The sequence below is a fragment of the Danio rerio genome, chromosome 20 (genome assembly GCF_049306965.1).
Source record: "Danio rerio strain Tuebingen ecotype United States chromosome 20, GRCz12tu, whole genome shotgun sequence".
NCBI lineage: Eukaryota > Metazoa > Chordata > Actinopteri > Cypriniformes > Danionidae > Danio > Danio rerio.
The window spans coordinates 24,984,658-25,005,046 of record NC_133195.1 but is presented as its reverse complement, the minus strand read 5'-3'; the positions used below and the strand labels follow the sequence as shown (position 1 = coordinate 25,005,046).

Here is a 20,389-nt window from a genome sequence, read left to right as displayed (position 1 = left end):
TTACTCAAACACTTGCTTAATCATTCATTCATTCATTCTCTCTCTCTCTCTCTCACTCACTCACTCAATCACTTATTCATTGACTCTCACTGACTTAATTACTCGCTCACTCACTCACTCATTCATTCACTCACTCACTCAAACACTCGCTTACTTACTCAATCACTCACTCTCACTCATTCACTCAATCACTCACTCATTTACTCTCACTTGCTCACTCACTCCCTCTCTCACTCACTCTAATTCACTTGCTCACTCACTCACTCACTCACTCACTCACTCACTCATTCACTCACTCACTCACTCACTCAAACACTCGCTTACTTACTCAATCACTCACTCTCACTCATTCACTCAATCACTCACTCATTTACTCTCACTTGCTCACTCACTCCCTCTCTCACTCACTCTAATTCACTCGCTCACTCACTCACTCACTCACTCACTCACTCACTCACTCACTCACTCACTCACTCACTCACTCAGTGCATTCCAAACTGGATATATATCCCTTCGAATGGCACTTTGAAATGAAAACAGTCATAGTCACCATATTGAATTATTGTTTCAAATTAAAGTTCTTAAAACTGACCATTTCGAAGGGCCCTTCAGAATGAAGGATTCATCTGGTGGACATTTTGTACTCCCATGATTCTTTCCTAACAGAACACAGTGTTAGTCACCTGCTAACTCATGCACCTGTTCAATCACTCACTCACTCATTCACTCACTCACTCACCTATTCAGATATACACCCACTCATGCACACATTCACATATCCACAATTCACTTATTCTTGTAGTCAGTCATGGACATTTGAGCAAAGCATAAACACAATACATCAATGCAGTCATGTTACTTTAGCCATGGCTTAAATGAGATTTAAAATTGAACTTCCATCAATTTATTTGTGTGAATGACACCTCTCTCTTTTTACAGCCCGTTTGTGGAACAATCCAACTGTCTTCCAGCATCTGTAACCATCTCATTCACTGACTACATGAAAATCCCTCTCTCTGTCTCTTCTACATTTATTTACAGAAACCACGTTATGAGATTAGATGGCGCGTGATTGAATCAGTCAGTCCGGATGGGCACGAGTACATCTATGTCGATCCCATGCAGCTTCCATATGATTCCCGCTGGGAGTTCCCTCGGGATGGACTCGTTCTGGGTGAGTCACATTTGTGATGAATCAGTCCACCATGATCCTATCCTAGAGTTTTGTGTGGCCTAACCAGCTTCAAACAACACTTTGTTGTGGTCATGTACTTATTTGGATTGCGGTTTGCATTTTAGCTCTATCCTAATCTTGCATTATTACTATTGCATGTGCAAATCCTAGGTGTTTTATTTTTCATACTCATTGAGGTTTTAACTCAAACTTCAAAAAAAAAGATCTTGCGCTAGCGGGAATTCAGTGTGGTAATGCAACGCTTTGTGTCTGCATGCTCTCTTACACCAGATAATGTTTCTGTGGCATCCTCTGGTTATGCAAATTAGTTAAAAGTATTTGCGTGTGTTTGTATGTGTGTTTTGCAGGTCGCGTCCTGGGTTCAGGAGCTTTTGGTAAAGTGGTGGAGGGTACTGCTTATGGACTAAGCCGTTCTCAGCCTGTGATGAAAGTTGCTGTGAAAATGCTTAAGCGTAAGTTAACTGAAAGATAAACCTAATTTTTGTGAAAGGTGCCATTAACTATAAATCTGTATACATAGGCAGCTGAATCATAAAAGTTCAGTAGATTGAAATGCCATCTCAGACAATTACAACCATTTTATTTGTATAATATTTTTCTCTCTTAATTTTAAGCAGAAATTAATTATAGTTATCTATATATTTATCTAAATTTTATTTATTATCTAAGCTTTTATTAAACATAATGTGTGTGTGTGTGTGTGTGTGTAAAATTATTGTCAACAAAGTCATTATAATCAATTAAACCATTAAAAAAATATTAATCAGTATTCATGACCATTCCAGGTATGGTAAAAACCAATATTTTCATTCTGTGAGTAATTCCTTTGGTTAACTTGAGCAAATTTCTCAAGATAAGAGCACCTAATGCGGGGTTCACCTCAAACAGAGACTGTAAATACTTAATTTTGTGGTTTGAGCCCAGCATAAGCGACAAACCTAATGTATATCAGAGAACACTTTAACATATTGAATCAGTGCATCCTGTTGCACATTTAATGTTTTTATTTACGCGTTAGATAATAGTTTATATGATTGTTTTCGTTTTGTTTTCAGCGACCGCCCGTTCCAGTGAGAAACAAGCTTTGATGTCAGAGCTGAAAATCATGACCCATCTGGGCCCTCACCTAAACATTGTTAACCTTCTGGGAGCGTGTACCAAATCAGGTGAAAAAAATGCACAAACCCACCAATTTCCAACACAAACCGGCCATCTCTAGGGTGTTTTCCTTTTGGTCTGAGGGTTTTTTTTTTATTGTGTGGCGTTTTAACGGGTGAAGTTAAGTGCAATGTAGAGCTTAAACCCCTGCTTTTAGACATTTTACAAGTCTCTGATAAGGTTAGAGCAGTTTTATTAACCCCGCTTTCTGTTTTTCTCTCTCAGGACCAATCTACATTATAACAGAGTATTGTTTCTATGGAGATCTGGTGAATTACCTTCATAAGAACAGAGATGGGTTTCTCAGCCGGCACACAGAAAAGGGAAAGAAAGATCTAGACATCTTTGGCATCAACCCAGCCGATGAGAGCAGCAGGAGGTCAGCCAGCACACACACCCACACGAAAGATATGATCCACTGCATAGAAAAAAAAAATGTTTTAGGTCCAAACATTATGTTAAGAATTATTTATCTTGCTTGCTAATCTGATTGAGAAATGAGTGTCGGGATTAAAATATAATTTGTTGCTGAAGTTATCTTAAACTACTGATATTTTTATACAGTATATGGAGTTAACTTTATTTCATTTGCAGCATACACTCACAGAGACTTTTCAAATTTGGCATATATATAAATAATAATTTAAAACCATGGTGCTCTAAATAATTATCCAGTCTACTAGCCATCAACTGTTACTGAGGGAAGAGGAATTTAAAAACATTATTGCTTGCGGAATAAATGATAACTTCTTACACACCTGGGAACACAATTTCGACGGCTCGGTAATAATTGGAAGGTGTTTAATAAAGGATGTCTCTCATTATTGACAATCATTTCTTTGTATATACTATCAATGCTCTTTAGTTTTATTCCCAACAACTTACTGGCTGTTGTTACCACCTTTCCCAATGACCTCTTCTAGGCCTCAGAAGTATTCATACCAACAGATTACACAAAATGTTGCAATACTTTCGATAAAAGCACTATAAAACATAATCAACAATGTGTAGTCAACATTAAAAGATAACAGTTTCTTTAAGAAGTACATTCTCTGTTGAAGGCAGTTCCTTATACAGTCAGTTCATACATCCCACTTAAATTTTTTGCCCAACATTACACCCAAATATGTATAATTGTTACTAACTGAATTTGCTCCTCATTAAATAATGTGGGATGAGTTTTGCTTTGTGAACTCTCTCTAAAATCAATAACCATCTTCTTAGTTTTAGAAATGTTTAGGAGAAGGTTTGAATTTTCACACCAGTCTAAAAAGAAGTCAAGAACAGGCCTGTGTTCTTCCTCCTCTTCATTTAAAAGGCTCACCAAAGTGGTATCATCTGCATACTTTACAATATATATATATATTTGTAAATGAATTCATACAAAAATGTGTATATAAAATTATTAACAGAGATAAAACACAACCCTGTGGAGCTTCTATTGAAGTACACATTTTATCTGAAATAAAACCTCCCATTTTAACCTGTTGGATTCTAAGAAAATTGTTCTCCCAGGCAATCATTTTGTCATTTCATAAAAATAGGCAGCAAACAAAATCCATTATTGTAACTGTAACTTTTTCACTGACAAATTCTTTTCCTTTTTTTATTTACATATATTCATATGCTTTAAGCTAAACCATCCAGCTGATATTAATCACAACATTAAGCAAAGACATTTCTGAGAAAAGATCTGCAGTCTACACATAAAGCAATCCCGATTAAATTTAAATATTATTACAACATGAATAAAATACGTAGTCTGTATCTACAGAAACAATATATCACAAGTTCTATGCAAATATTGATGTATTTTGGGAACAAATGCTTTATTACACCATTCTAATTGTTTCATGCGGGTGGACGGACCTAATGAAAACAATTTTAATACTTGTAGGTAACAGTAACTTACATTTGTGACACTTCCTTCAGAGAATACTCTGGAATTTACTAGATGTACATTTCAAATTAACGCACAAAAATTGTTGATCTAGATCTGGACATTCACTTACTAATAAGATTATTTGGATGTTCTATTACTAAACGGCCTAGTCATTCATCAGCCTGACCAATAGAACAGATAGTGTGAGTGTTTTCTTTGGCTAGAGTCTGGCATTCTCCCCTGACTTATTATTTTTGTGCATATGTGTGTGTGTGTGTGCAGCTATGTCATCCTGTCTTTCGAGGGGAAAGGTGATTATATGGACATGAAGCAGGCAGACACCATGCAGTACGTCCCCATGCTGGAAATGAATGAAGCCTCAAAATACTCTCCCATCCAGAGATCAGACTACGATCATCCTCCCTCTCACAGACAATTCAATGGTGAGAAAGCAACAGCCCTCTTATAAGGATAGATCATGCAGCAACAGTAGGTCATATTCTGACATCATCTGCTCAATATAATGTTGTTTCAAAACTACATGACTTTCATTTTTTCTATAAAATACAAAAGCAGACATTTTGAAGAATGTACTGGTTGCTTCTTTTCATTCATTTATAATGAATGGGACCTAAACTTTAAGAATGGACACACATACACTGTAAACATGTAATAAAGAGTGATTTTAGCAGTCAAATCAAAATCCTGTGAAATATAGATACTATTGTATTACTATTAACACAATATATATATAGGTAGTAGCACACTATACATTGACAATATTAGATTATATAAAGCATAATAATTTGAATAAGAAAATATACTGAGAACAAAAATGAGAGATGGGAGGTTATGAAGTAAAAATACATCACTACAGTAATTATTTATTAATTAAATATGTTTATTTTTACTTGTTATTTTACTCAGTACATTATTATACAAATCTCTGTGCTTGTTACTTATTTTGTTAAATCAGGTGCTTTAGTTTTTATTTGTTTAACTTTGCATTATTGAATTTATGAAAACATTCTACTATTTTTTTTACCTTTTTTTTCTGTTTTTCTTAAATAAGTGCTTCAATGTTTTATTGTTATCGCTTTCTTATCATCGACATATCAATTATCATCAAGTCAATTTAAAGCTTTTAGTAATAATAAATTATTTTGTATCTTCAATGTTAGTGTACGGGGTGGGCCATATGGATACACCTTAATAAACTTATTGGGAATTTCACAAGAAAAAACAATGTTGTGCTTGGTTTTAACGTAACTTTATTCTTTGAGCTACTTACAAGCCCCCTTACATATACTAATGTGCCACAAACAGGTCGTTGATATTACCAACCATTCCCATTTTATTAAGGTGTATCCATATAAACGGCCCAGCCTGTAGATTCATTTTATCATCATATTATCTTTAGTGCAGGCCATGTGTTTACTAAGGCAACGTATTTAGTAAATGTTCATTAACTACAGTATCTAACTACAGTATTTCTAAGGTTAGCTAGTTTTCACTTTCATTGGTAAAAAATGTGCTTAATTCTATATGCTGGGTGTTCATATGATCCAGTTACCAGCATGAGACTACTACTAGGTAGTAGTAAGTGCTACTTTTTACTTAAGCACATGGCTGAGACCTTTATACCTTACTAAAAAAGTGCAGTCACTCAGTTCAACTTATACCAGCGTTATTTTAAACACGAGTATCTGTACTTCTTCTTGAGTAAAGGATGAGTAAAATTTCTCTCTGCTTTTTACTTTCTCTGCGCTTTCTCTCTTATTTTACTTATAATGTCAAATGATTTAATAAAAAAGAACCAAATAATTGTTTCCTAATCTCACAATCTAAGCAAATTTCATCCATGAACAGCATCTTAAACAGTAGTCAGTTCTGCACACTTTGAACATAGTCTTATTGTCCTTTTAAATTCTACCTCATGCTGATTTTACATCCGTTTTGAAGTTTGAAAGCCCTAGTTCAATGTAACTGCACTAGAAAGAGCATGAAAAACTATTTTCTCCTTGTGAAAAAACAGGAAAGTCATACAGGTTTGGAACTACATCAGAGTGAATAAATATTTTTGGATGAACTCTTCCTTTAATCATAAATCACATCTCCACCTCTTTGCCTTTCCTGCTCTGTTTTCTCATTCTTAATCCTTCAGATTTTTTCCCTTCTGCATTTTATTTTTCGGTCTGTCCCTCGTTTACTGCACGTACTCCGGTCTGTTTGGCATGCTGTGTTCTGGTTTGGCTTGACTGGTAGTCGAGACACACAAACGTGCACACACACACACACTGATGTTTAGCTAGTGATAGCAGAGCGGTCCACCCATGTTACTGCAGTCTGTGCACCCTACAATTACAAAGGATAATTGTAGCACACGTCTTAATGCATACATCTGCCTGCCATTCCTCTGATTTTATGTACTCATACTGCCATCTTGGTGGGGACACCTTGAACTTTTGTTGTTCTTATATTGACGTATCATTACTTTTGCATATTTAAATTTTTAAATAAACACCTTGTAGTAAATTTAATAAATTATATCCTGTGTTGGGACCGATGGCCAAAAAAGCTAAATCATGTCAGGTTTTACTATCCTTTCAAGGACATTTGGTACTTGCAATACAATTTAAAGTGACACTTTAACTAAAATTTGAAAATTCTGTCATAAATGTCTTTCTTTTTCCCTTCACTTGTTCAAAACCATTGGCTTCAATTTTAGAACCTACTATGGATTTCAGTGGTTACAGGTTTTCAAATTTCTTCATATTATCTTCTTTTGTGTTTAACAAAAGTAAGAACTTGTAAAGCTTTATAACCACTAAAGTCTAATAGTAAGTGAATTTTCATTTTTGGGGTGAACGATCCCTTTAAACAGGATTATGAACTGAGAGATTGAAATTATCTTGACATTTAGTATAAGAGGTCACTTTAATATAGAAACATTCCACAACAAGTTGAGGAACTTGACATTTTATCACACAATAGTGTGTCTAAACTCTGCCTCCACAAAAGGAAGATCAGCACCTGCTTCTACATCACTGACTATTTAGTTCCGCCCACTTATTTAGGAAATTTATCATAGATTTTAAAAAATATTTTAATTAAAAGATGTTGATTTGTCAATTATATTGCATATGATATTATATTATATTGGGAATTGTAATATATTATATTGGGTATTGTAATATATTATATTGGGTATTGTCGCAACAAACAAGGGCACATAACACATTATTACACTGTAAAAAGAGGAAACTTAAACAAATGACTTTGACTTGTTACAATTAAATGAATTAAGTTAGACAAACTTAACAGTTTTCAGTAATAAGATAAGTTAGTTGTTTAAGTTGTAACAGGTTTTAGTAAGTTATTTATGGCAAGAATAAGTATTGTTCACTATCAATAATAAGCAATACTTGTATTTGCCAAAAGACATTAAAGTATTATTTTTATATTAAGAAGGGAAGGGAATTATTTTTACTGTAAAAAAGTACTTTTTACTAGTATTATTATATTTACAATATTGCATTGAATGATTTGTACTGTACTGTATGTACTGTTCCATTCTTGTTTTCTAAAATAAATTACTAAAACTCGTTACACCTAAAATAACTCATTTAATTTTTTACTGAAAACTGTCATAAATTAAGTTTGTCAAACTTAATTCATTTAATTGTAACAAGTAATTTGTTTAAGTTTTCACTTTTTACAGTGTACATGGTCACTCTACTGTAAAAAAATCCTGTTTGTCTTAAATATTTAAGCTGAATCAAATTAACTTTATGATTCTATTGAACTTATATGATGTTAAACTGACCTAAAACAGCTCATGTAACTTATAAAATTAAGTTAGAACATGATTAACTTAGTTTAATAAGTTACAATGAACTAAAAACGTGTTGTCATGACTAATTTATCATATAATTTTTTACAGTGTATTGATTTAGAAATGTTACCAATCACAATCCGCCCTGCATATTTAGATGGTGTGCTTCAACAAGAGAGATAAAAATTGACATAAATCAGCCTATTGTGATATTTTAATTAAAAACTTTAATAACAGCATACATGGACATCAACGAATGGGTACAATATTCAAAACAGGCCATTCGTAACTCCTTCAAGCCAGAATACACACACAAATTATTTTAAGCCCGCTGTTTTAACTGCATTTGTTTGTGTGATGTACAGATGAAGCAGAGAGTCTTCTATCAGATGACAGCGCTGAAGGCCTGACCACGATGGACCTCCTCAGTTTCACCTATCAAGTGGCTCGAGGGATGGAGTTTTTGGCCTCTAAGAATGTAAGCTAAATCCTGTTTCAGTGGGATAACTGTTGGTTTATTTAGTAAACATTTGCTTTTGATCTCGCTTATGCCTGCAGTTTAGACATAACATTGAGGCGTAACATTAAAGTAATTCTGGATGTCTTTGCGGAGGAGGTGATTTGATGGCAGGTTTATATATTTGAGAAAGTGGCTGAATGTGTGTGTTGTGGCTGTATAGTTAAAATACATCGGACTGAGGGTTTGCAGAAATCCCCTGGTTAACTGAAAGCTAAGAAAGAGAGGTCAATAATTGAAAATGCTGTTATGCAAATGTTAATTAGACATCGTTTGTTTAAAATCTAGTAACAGACATTTTCCCATATCTCGTCTTACAAATGAACAAGGCATTCTAGACCACCCTTGAAGATGAGGAGGTGGAACAGCGCACAAATCGGCAGCTGCATCAGGGAGACTTAAACACTTAGTTCTTAAAGTCTTAGTTAACTAGATACATGTTAAATATAACAGAAAATAATACATATATCTTAGAAATATGAGCTTTGTAAATAATAATAATATATATATGAGCAATATCACGCAAGTAGCAGTGTGATATGGCTGTATATCGGCACTGGTGGGAGGCTTGCATTGGCTCGAGACTGCATGCCGAGTGCCTTAGTGTCCCACCAGTGCCAATATACAGCCACATGGCGCTGATACTGCTGTGATATTGCGTTAACAGTTTGAAAGCAAAATCATGTGTATAAAAAGTAAATAAAACATGGAGCGTCTCAATAACCCTTTGAGGAACTACTTTCTTCCACCATGTCAGAACAGCAGAAACCGTTACTACTTCACAAATGTCACTTTAGAGCAGGTTTTTGAAATATTCTCAGGCGTGATAAATATCATAGATATTTTAATAAGTAAAGTAATGACAAAACAGGTAATTTTTGCTCATATTTTAAGAGTGTAAGGCTGAATGACATGAAATTAGTCTACAGAGATTTCCCAGTATTTATCTGTTGCATTTTGGATATCACAATAATTAACCCCGAAAAAGCCAGAGCAAAGCAAACACTACCAATTTCTCTTGTATAAATACAGCACAAAATACAAAAGAGAGATATCAACTTAGAATGTCACTGACCTGATTTATAATAATTTGTTCAGCTGTAGTTTGAAACTTATGCTGAGAAAATGCTGAGTTTTTTTCCCCTAAGGACTTATCATGCGCTCTCTGTCGCCATCTTGTGGCAGAAAGTCAACCGTCACTTTCTTTGGTCTGCTCAGACAGGCTGATGGCGGCCGATGCACTGAATCTGATGCTCCGAAATTTTGTATATTTTTAAATAGGCACTATTCTTATAAATAAACTGCATATTTGCAATCTAAACAACTATAATCTCACCTAAAAAGGCCTCAAAAGTACATTATGTTGTGCAACAGCAGCAATATTTGTCAAAGTGTAGAGTGTCGCTTGTCGCTGTATGTGGGCGGAGTAATACACAAGGGTGAAGAGGCGGTACGAGTACTGTTATTTGCAGAATAATGCATGGCTATCAGCCAATCAGATTCAAGAACCGTTAACAGAACTGTTGTATAAATTTGTATACATTTAATACACTAAAATTACAGTTTTTAATTAAGCTATTAACATTAAATTAAAAATAAAATAAAAATTGACATTATTAAATCTGTTAATTGTGTGGCACTCATAGACTAAAATATTTAAAATATTGTTCTTTTTTGTGCTGTAATTAGCATGGTATTAAAACATGTCTGTACTAAATGATAATAAATATAATATTGATTTACAGTATAAAGACCTAAAATAAACTAATTGGGTAACACTTTACAATAAGGTTCATTAGTTAATGAATTTACTAACATAAACTAATCATGAACAACAAATGTACAGCATTTATTAATCATAATTGAACATTTACTAAAGCATTATTAACATCCAAGTCCATGCTTGTTAACATTAGTTAATGCACCGTGAGTTAACATGAACTAACAATGAACAACTGTATTTTCATTAACTAATGTTAACTAACATGAACAAATACCATAGTAAATGTATTGTTCATTGTTTGTTCATGTTAGTAAATGCATTAATTAACATTAACTAATGAACCTTATTGTAAAGTGTGACCACTAATTGTTGATTCTGATTTGATATATATATATATATATATATATATATATATATATATATATATATATATATATATATATATATATATATATTACTTTGAACATTTTCATGGGAAAATAAGAATAAACAACATCAAAGTTACAAAACACAAAGATACAAAATTCATACATCTCAAATAAGCATAAAGTGTCTCTAATACCACAACTTACTGAAGCTGAACTGAATCTCTCAGTGCCAAACCTCTCTTTGAGTGTGTGTTTTTCTGTCTTTTTCTCTCAGTGTGTGCACCGAGACTTGGCTGCACGAAATGTCCTGCTGTCTCAAGGCAAGATAGTGAAGATCTGTGACTTTGGACTGGCAAGAGACATCATGCACGATAACAACTATGTCTCCAAAGGAAGCGTGAGTGCTAGTCTTAGTCCAAATCTGGTGTTTCTGAATACTCTTCCTAGATTATGGATATTATCAGTACTTTACTTGTCCTTCTTTGGAAAAAGCGACATAACGATTTGTTTCTTCTGTCTCGAACACACAGACGTTTCTTCCAGTGAAGTGGATGGCTCCTGAAAGTATTTTTGATAATCTCTACACAACGCTGAGTGATGTCTGGTCTTATGGCATCTTATTATGGGAGATCTTCTCTCTCGGTATGTTTCATATCACCATACAGGTATATGTCTTTAGGCAAACTAATAGTTAATACCATACTTTCTTACACTGTAAAAAACAGTAAATTATATATATATATATATATATATATATATATATATATATATATATATATATATATATATATATATATATATATATATATATATATATATATATATATATATATATATATATTTATTTATTTATTTATTTATTTATTTATTTATTTTATTTTATTTTATTTATTTTTTTTGGTAGTTTTATTTTGTAGATTTTGTAGGATTTTTGTAGTTTTATTTTTTTGTTTTGTTTAGTTTAATTTTTGTAGCTTTTGTAGTTTTATTTTGTAGTTTATTAGTTTTATTTTGTAGTTTTTTGCAATTTTATGTAGTTTTTTGTAGTTTTATTTTGTTGGCTTTTTATAGTTTTATTTTGTAGTTTTTAGTTTAATTTTGTAGTTTTATTTAGTAGATTTGATTAGTTTAATTTTGTAGTTTTATTTTGTAGTTTTATTTAGTAGTATTTTGTAGTTTTATTTTGTAGTTTTTGTAGTTTTATTTTGTAGTTTTGTTTAGTTTAATTTTGTAATTTTTTTGTAGATTTATTTTGTAATTTTTATTTTTATTTTTAACGCAATAATTCATATGAATTTAATTGTATTATCTTACTATTTCTAAAGATGTTTAGTGACTAAAATATTGATTATAATATTTTTACTGTGTATATTAAGGTGGCAGCTTTGGTTACCAGAATTGTACTGTTAAAGAAATGAAATTTTTGAAAATTTAGCAATTTTTGTAGTTTATAAAACAGTCTCACATATATGATTTGTTGTTGTCGTTTGTGTAGGAGGGACGCCTTATCCCGGCATGGTTGTGGATTCCAGCTTCTACAACAAGATCAAGAGTGGATACCGAATGACCAAACCTGAGCATGCGTCCAGTGATGTGTACGTGCATCTCCACTGTTTTTCCGCAGTTCTTGTCTCCGGCTGCTGCAGATCTCTGACCGCTTTGTTGTTGTTTTTCTGTGTGCAGCTATGAGCTCATGATGAAGTGCTGGAACAGTGAACCGGAGAAGAGACCATCTTTCCACAGTCTGAGTGATACAGTGGCATCTCTGCTGCCCTCAGGATTTAAGAGGGTGAGTCTGAAACATCAGCATGACATTTCAAGACTCTCCTCTGTTTCTCGGTTTTATCACACACTAAGTCATTGATTGACTGTTGGATCATTGCTGAGTCAGCTTAGTTTTTGTGGTTTTTACTTCAGGTCTGATCATTTCAATATGCGAATATATGCATAATGACATGGAGTGAAGAAAGAGAATGTTATTTATATTAAATATATATTAAATATAAAATGTCAAGCAAGCAGAGTTTATTTTTCCTACTTTCAGTTTGAACTTTTTAGGCCAAACATATTTAATGCCACTGCCAATTTTTGTTGCCACCAATATTTTTTTTTTACTGTTATCAGATAATAATACTATATATAATTGGTATTATCATAACTAAAATATAATAGATTTTATTTTGTGTGCAGAAAGATTTCAGAGTTAGTTGTAGCTGATGCATTGATTGGCAAAGAAAATCTATTTTTTGTACATTATTTATGTTTGTTTGTTTGTTTGTTTGCTTTATTTATAGAGCACATTCAAAAGTTCTTTACCAAATGACCAACATACAAAATCTATACTATAAACAAAATAAGTAAAACAGATTGCAATTAAAAAGCAATAGACAGAAAGTGTTTTTTAAAATGAGACTTAAAAGCACCATGGGAGCAGTATGACCTGATAAGTAAAGGCAGACCATTCCACAGACTAGGAGCTGTGACAGAAACAGCCCTTTCACCTCTTGATTTTACCCGTGAATTGGAAACAACTAGCTGAAACTGGTTTTCTGACCTGATTGGCCTCAATAAAGTGTGCCAGTGAAATAGCTCACCAATATAAGTAGGTGCCAGACCATTCAAACCTTTAAAAACAAATAACAATAACTTGTATTAAATCCTAAATTGGATCGGGAGCCCATGAAGGGATGATAAAACTGGTGAGACACTAAATTTTTTTTTGTTCCAGTTAAAAATCCAATTGAAGCCTGCAAAACTCCTGAATACAAAGAGTTGCAGTAGTCCAATCTGGACATAATAAACACATTGATGATGGTTTCAAACTCCTTAAAAGAAAGAAAAGACTTCAATTTGGCAATGTTCCTAAAATGATAGAAACCACTTTTGACGACTGAATTTATTTGCTTGTCAAACTTTAACGGTTTAAAAAATCAGTTCAGTTTTTGATTCTTTCAAGTGAAAAATAATGACCCGCCAGCCATTCCTTAATGTCATTAAAACAGGTAAAAGTGACTGTAAAACAGAGTTTACTCCATTTTGATGGTCACATAAAACTGCGTATCATCAGCACAAAGATGATTATGCTACTTACAGATAGCAGCCATTAATATTTTTAATTAATCTTTGTTAATGCAATTAAAAAAAATCAACTATCCATACTGTTTATTAATGCTAGAAATCCATCAAAGATGAGTGCAGATTTCAGTTTTAATAAATGTTGAGTTAAATAAGGTTATTAAATACTTATTATTAATATCATTATTTTTAATTCACTAGTTCATGTTACTATTGTAATCTTACAGTATTAAAATGTTGCAATTAATAATATTGTAATAATATTGTAATATCCTATCAAAAAATAAAACAAATCTATTATTTTTCCAATCTATTATCTATAAAATCTATTATAAAAAAAGGAAATTAGCACAAAAAGCACACTGGAACTATGAATATTCATTCATTCATTTTCTTTTCGGCTTTAAAAGAAAATTTTATTTATTAATTTGGGTTCGACGCAGCGGATGCCCTTTTAGCTGCTACCCATCACTGGAAAACACCCATACATTCTCACACATACACTACGGAATATTTAGCCTACCCAATTCATTTATACCGCATGTCTTTGGATTGTGGGGGAAACTGGAGCACCCAGAGGAAACCCACGCGAACATGGGAGAACATGCAAACTCCACACAGAAATGCCAGCTGACCTAGCCAGGGCTCGAACCAGCAATCTTCTTGCTGTGAGGTGACTGTGCTACCCACTGCGCCACTGTGACACCCCAATATGAAAACAAATAAGTAAAATAAATTTGATTTTATTTTACGTTCATGAGCCATGTATTTTGTCAAAGAAAAATACCAAATTGCACAGGAAGAAGGAATCTGAGTTATAATAAAACACAACCAACATCTTCCTGAATGTGATATTTTAAAGTGATTAAATCTGTTCTGAAACTAAATTAAATCTTATGATAGTCTCTTTTTGATAATAATACACTGAAACTGAAAACTATAATGCAAAATTAAACCTATAATAATAATAATAATAGCCTGCCATGCCCTAATAAATGCCCAAGATAAAAGTATGGTGGAAATGGCTTCCCACTTCCTGCAGCTTAAATGCAGTGTGTCAGTCTGGGCATTGAGGTCTTTGGCTAGGTGAATGTCATCACTGCCAACACTGCCAGACCACTAACAGAGATTAGCACACTAGCGCTCCAGCTGGCTAACGCCCCAGCAGGGCAAAACCCAGCAGTGCTAATCATCAGAAGCATACACTTAGCATCCACTAGCTAGCCATAATTGCCCTATTAAACAGACGCCACACGTGGTACTTCAAAACGTCACTTTGGCATGGGGAAAGACTAGCTCCTGTTATAGCACCTATAACTGGGGTGTGGTGGGAAATGCGGTTCGCAAATGGGCCTATAAGCCTTCAAGTAACCACAGAATGACTGCCGAAATGGGGCAGAACTTCAGGGTTGAGCCGCGTTTATGGCGGTGATGAAGTGCTGTTTACAACTGCCAAAAATGATTCAATTTCTCCCTCATTTCCTTCAATCTGATGCATTAAAAGAAACAAGAGAAGGCCTAATTTGAGATTAATGTTCTTTAATTTAATGCTGGTCACATAAATCTTACAGTATATAGAAACTCTTTTTATATATATGTTTGTCATCGCTCATGCTCTATTACACTTTCAGTTGAACTTTTATGAAACAAAGACAAGGTTTCCAAGCGTCAAAACTATAAAAGTGCAATGCAGCTTTGATTTTGTTGTTGTATACAGTAAAAACGCATATTTTATTTTACATGGATTAACATGTGTCCTAATATTATGAGTTACAGAAGATAAATGTCATTCATTTTAACACTAGTTTATATACCAAACAAAAAAAAATATCTAGAAAAGTAATTATTTAATGACTTACGCAGGCTTCCTTCTGGTACGAGGAGGAATACTGAATAATGAAAGAAAAAATAATAATACTTTAAACCCTTTGACTCGAACAATTACACTGATGTGATCAGCACCGGCTGTTCATGATGTTATCGTACTTTTTACTTTAGAAACAGTAGCCTAGTTTTAATTAACTTTTAAAAGCACATTTTAAACGTTTACTTTTATTTATTTATTTATTTTACCTACAAGCACAGTAATTAATTTCCAAACTTCCAAAGTAATTAATTAATTTCCAAACTATTTATAATGTTTAAAGTGGCTGACAATAATAAATATTCCTAATAATAATAGGAATTAATCTGTCTCATCATCATGGTGGTACTTGGAGAGACATTTTTTTTCTGAGGTGGTACTTGCTGAAAGAGTTTGAGAACCACTGACTTAGAGCAAGAAATGTTTAATAATCTAAAGTATATTAAAATTATTTAATAAGTACAGGTTAGAAATAGAATGATGTTTCAACAATGAACCATTTCATCCTTATCTTGACATTTTATTATTAGAAATTTAGACACTTATTTGCATTTAATAAGTTTTTTTTTTTTACGTACAATTGAAATCAAAATTATTATTGTTTTTTTTTCAAATATTTTCTAAATTATGTTTAACAGAGCAGGGAAATTTTTACAGTATGTCTGATAATATTTTTCTTTCTGGAAAAAATCTTATTTGTTTTATTTCGGCTAAAATAAAAGCAGTTTTCCATTTTTTTCTAAAAACATTTTATGGTCAAAATTATTAGCCACCTTAAGCAATTTTAATTTTTTTTTCCGATAGTCTACAGAACAAACCATCATTATACAATAACTTGCCTACTTACCCTAACCTACCTAGTTAAGCTAATTAACCTAGTTAAGCCTTTAAATGTCACTTTAAGCTGAATAGAAGCGCCTTGAAACATATCTAGCCAAATATTATTTACTGTCATCATGGCAAAGATAAAATAAATCAGTTGTTAGAAATGAATTATTAAAACTATTATGTTTATAAATGTACTATAAAAAAATCTTACTGTTAAAACAGAAATTGAGGAAAAATATACAGGGGGGCTATAATAATTCTGACTTCAACTGTCTTTAAAACCCTTTAATAAATGTATTTGTTATGCAGACCCCAAAATTAATTTATTTGCATTCTATCATGCAGTGTTATGAACGTGTGAATCATGACTTCCTGAAGAGCGATCACCCTGCTGTGACTCGGGTGCAGTGCATTGACAATGACGATGCCTACATGGGTGTGCTCTACAAAAACCAGGGCAAAATGAAGAACCGTGAGAGTGGCTTTGATGAACAGAGACTCAGCTCTGACAGCGGCTACATCATTCCTCTGCCAGACCTGGATCCACTTTCTAACGAAGACTACAGCAAGAGGAACCGCCACAGGTACAACACTAATCACATTGCCTTCTCACTTTGGTCTGCTATTCAGAGACCTGTTTTAAAGAAACAACTAGAGATATACTTAAACCCCCATTAGGGGGTGGAAAAATCAATATGTGAATAAGCGAGTCATTGAATTATTCACTCAAACGATTCATTCAGAATGGCTGATTTATTCATGAACAAAACAACCGACTGGCTGCATCTAAAATTGCATTCTTCCTTACTATATAGTAGGTGTAAACAGTATTGGGCAAATAAAGGATGTCAGAATTGGAAAAAACTGCAGATCAGTAGGATTGCATGGCGACCAGATTACATTCAAACTGCACACAATCATACTATATAGAGCACAGGTGTCAAAGCCAGTTCCTGGAGGGCTGCAGCTCTGCACAGTTTAGTTCTATCCCTAATTAATCATTAGAGTCAGAAAACCTTGTCCCCTCTATTATGTAACATTACAGATTTAGTTTATACTACTTGTATTATTTATACTTAAAAATAGAACAGATAGATTGGAACTATGCAAAATGGACACATACCTCTAGTCTTTAGCTGCGTCCCAAATGGCACACTATACACTATGCACTCATGCATTATGTTCTTATGCACTTACACACTCAACAGGATAGTATATGTATGTAGTGTTGTCCCAAATGGCACACTAATGTTTTTTTACCAAACGGAAATTCAAACCGTTTCCCTAATGACGTTTGACGGTCGCCAAATCAGTGAAATGAACGACCGACTTATCAAATAATACCTGCCGTGAGTATTGCCGCATTCACCATCGGGAGGCGCTATAATCACTCTCGTAGGAGAATTTTGCTTTCACACTCCAAAATAAATAGTTATTCAACATGTGCATCCGATAGCTCCGCCCCTTCCGCTACGTAAGCAAACCTGCGGTCGTTGAGTGCGTGAATTGTCCATCAATCCACACTTCATTTTAGCGGCTGAATGAGTGCATCATCCGGGTAATTAAAGTGCTCTTATTATTTTTAGAGTTTTCAGTGTGAACACACTACTTACACTATTTATACTACAAAATGGCGTAGAATAGTGCATAAGTATGCGATTTGGGACGCAGCTCTTCTTTCATTCTATACATCATAAAAATTTAAATGTCTTCTTTCTTTCTGTAGCTCTCAGACATCGGAGGAAAGCGCGATAGATACAGGCTCTAGCAGCTCCACGACCAAGCGTGAGGGAGAGACTCTGGAGGACATCACCTTGCTGGACGAGATGTGCTTGGACTCAGGAGACCTGGTGGAGGACAGCTTCCTGTGAGAGAAAGATGCAAAGAGAGAGAAACAGACATCTGCAGACTTTTCATTCCAAGTGCACAGATCTCTCTCTGCGTCATCTTGTCACTTTTTCTTCACCTCAGTCTTATGGAGCCCTTAGAAAAAGAAGACTTTTGATACGTGAATGTCATTGATGTTTTTTTTTTGGATGAGACATCGCCCTCTACAGGTCTGGAGGAATGAGCAGGACTCTATGAGCACTCTTGAAGAGGCTCAGTCTAATGGAGCCAAGACCAACGAAGAGGAGATTTATCTTTCTGTGTATCGTTTCTCTGTGTTTGTGCGTGAGAGTGAATTGTGCGAACTTTATTTTTGACGGGCATTCTGATCAGCAATATAAGCATGTCTTTCATATTAATGACCTGGGTTGTTTCACAACTGCTACCTTTCAAATGAATCCATCTGAGCTATAAAGAAAACCACTACAGAGATTAAAAAATGGGTCAATGTGGCTTCTATTTTAGACCAGGCCTGTTATTTTCCCCCTCACTCCCACAGTTTTCCAGGATCTTACATACAATGCATTGCACCAACTAAACAGCGCAAACCTTGGAAGATATAATGTAATGTTTGTGTTAATGTCTCCATATGTGTGAGGCAGTTTGAGATTTATTTTTGTACGGTTTGGATATATTATTTGTGAATTCTGGGTGGGGTTGGGAGAAACTATGTAGTCCTAAAATGAAGAAAATGGCTGTGTTTTGACCTGTGAGTCACATTTATTTATGTGACTTCAATTTGATACAACACTATTTATGATATCTTAATGTCTGACCAAAGTTTTTACGGAAGAAATGTTTGACACTTGTCAGTTTGAGGCATTAATGATATTTAGAGCTATGCTTTTGAAAAAAAAAAGAGATAATCCAAATGAACACGCTTATTTCATGTAATCTTTCAGTATATGTCTGGCATTTTCCAGGGTCTGGGATTTTGTTATGCACAAATACATTGTGTTTCAGACTGTTTCCTAAAGTTTTACTTTCCTGTTCAATGGATTTTATATACTGTATGAGCATTTTAACCAAATGGAAATATCAATCAAGCCCTGGCAGATGTGCTGTTTGCTGCTCATTAAGATTTATGCAGATCCCCCTAAAGCAAAGCAATTAAAAATCACAGTGTAGATTTACACATAGCCAAATCCTGTAGTCTTGAAGCATTGTAGAAACACATCATTTAGATTTTTTTTTTTTTTTTACTGTGATGTTATACATCATTGTTTATTGTAAATGTGTATCATTGTATATCAGCATATCACTGCCTGCCCCCCATCTTTAACCTCTGTGGTATGTTCCACAGGCATGTCGAGAGGAGATATATATGTAAAAAAAACTATTGCACTTTTAAAAACTCTTCTTTTAAAATCTTATTTGAGCGTTTCGTTATTCTGCTTTTGTTATGTGTGTGTGTATGTGTAGGTGTTTAAAAACATGTCTGTGCCACAAAAAGATGGTAAATGATTTCTAGAGACAGTAGAGTGAATGTTCTTGTTGTGCAGGAAGAGGGAAAACAAAGGAACGGTATGAAGTATATTCTATGGTACAATATGTGTAATTCTAGGTAGTTATTCCCTTTACAAATGCTATTCTTTTGCTATAATATGCATTATGACCATGTACATTCAAAAGATTTATATTTCAATAAATGAGATTTAATGGACTATTGCACAGTTTTATCAAGTTTTATTTTATTTTTTGAGAACTTGTTTTGATTATAAATCACTGACACAAACATCCGAGAGAACGATTGAGACATCATTATATTTATGAACCTGGGATCCAAAAAAAGCTGTTTAAAAATATTCAATTAGCCATAATATGTTGATGTTAATCTATATAAATTTGTTAGTCCTGTGTACCTAATTAGGTACATCTTACTATTACCGGGTTGGACCCCATTTTGCCTTAAGAACTGCCTTAATCCATCATGGCATAGATTCAACAAGGTACTGGAAATATTCCACAGAAAATTTGGGCCATATTGACATGATAGCATCATCTGCAAATTTGTCAGTTGCACATCCATGATGTGAATCCCCCATTCCACCACATCC

The 20,389-nt window shown here is 33.8% G+C and overlaps 1 protein-coding gene across 4 annotated transcripts in view; it reads left to right on the top strand.

The window, feature by feature from the left end:
* Positions 1-19,996, top strand: part of pdgfra (platelet-derived growth factor receptor, alpha polypeptide) — a 95,630-nt gene extending 75,634 nt beyond the window's left edge. For 3 of the 4 annotated variants that reach the window (XM_073932213.1, XM_073932214.1, XM_068215391.2), the window contains 12 exons: positions 1,042-1,174; positions 1,543-1,647; positions 2,251-2,361; positions 2,579-2,732; positions 4,518-4,678; positions 8,436-8,548; positions 10,953-11,075; positions 11,209-11,320; positions 12,174-12,273; positions 12,362-12,467; positions 16,791-17,029; positions 18,172-19,996. In XM_073932213.1, the coding sequence (XP_073788314.1) occupies positions 1,042-1,174; positions 1,543-1,647; positions 2,251-2,361; positions 2,579-2,732; positions 4,518-4,678; positions 8,436-8,548; positions 10,953-11,075; positions 11,209-11,320; positions 12,174-12,273; positions 12,362-12,467; positions 16,791-17,029; positions 18,172-18,316 (1,602 nt within the window). In that variant the 3' untranslated portion in view covers positions 18,317-19,996. The remainder of the gene's footprint in view (positions 1-1,041; positions 1,175-1,542; positions 1,648-2,250; positions 2,362-2,578; positions 2,733-4,517; positions 4,679-8,435; positions 8,549-10,952; positions 11,076-11,208; positions 11,321-12,173; positions 12,274-12,361; positions 12,468-16,790; positions 17,030-18,171) is intronic. The other variant, NM_131459.3, reaches the window with a different exon arrangement.
* The last annotated feature ends 393 nt before the right edge of the window (positions 19,997-20,389 follow it).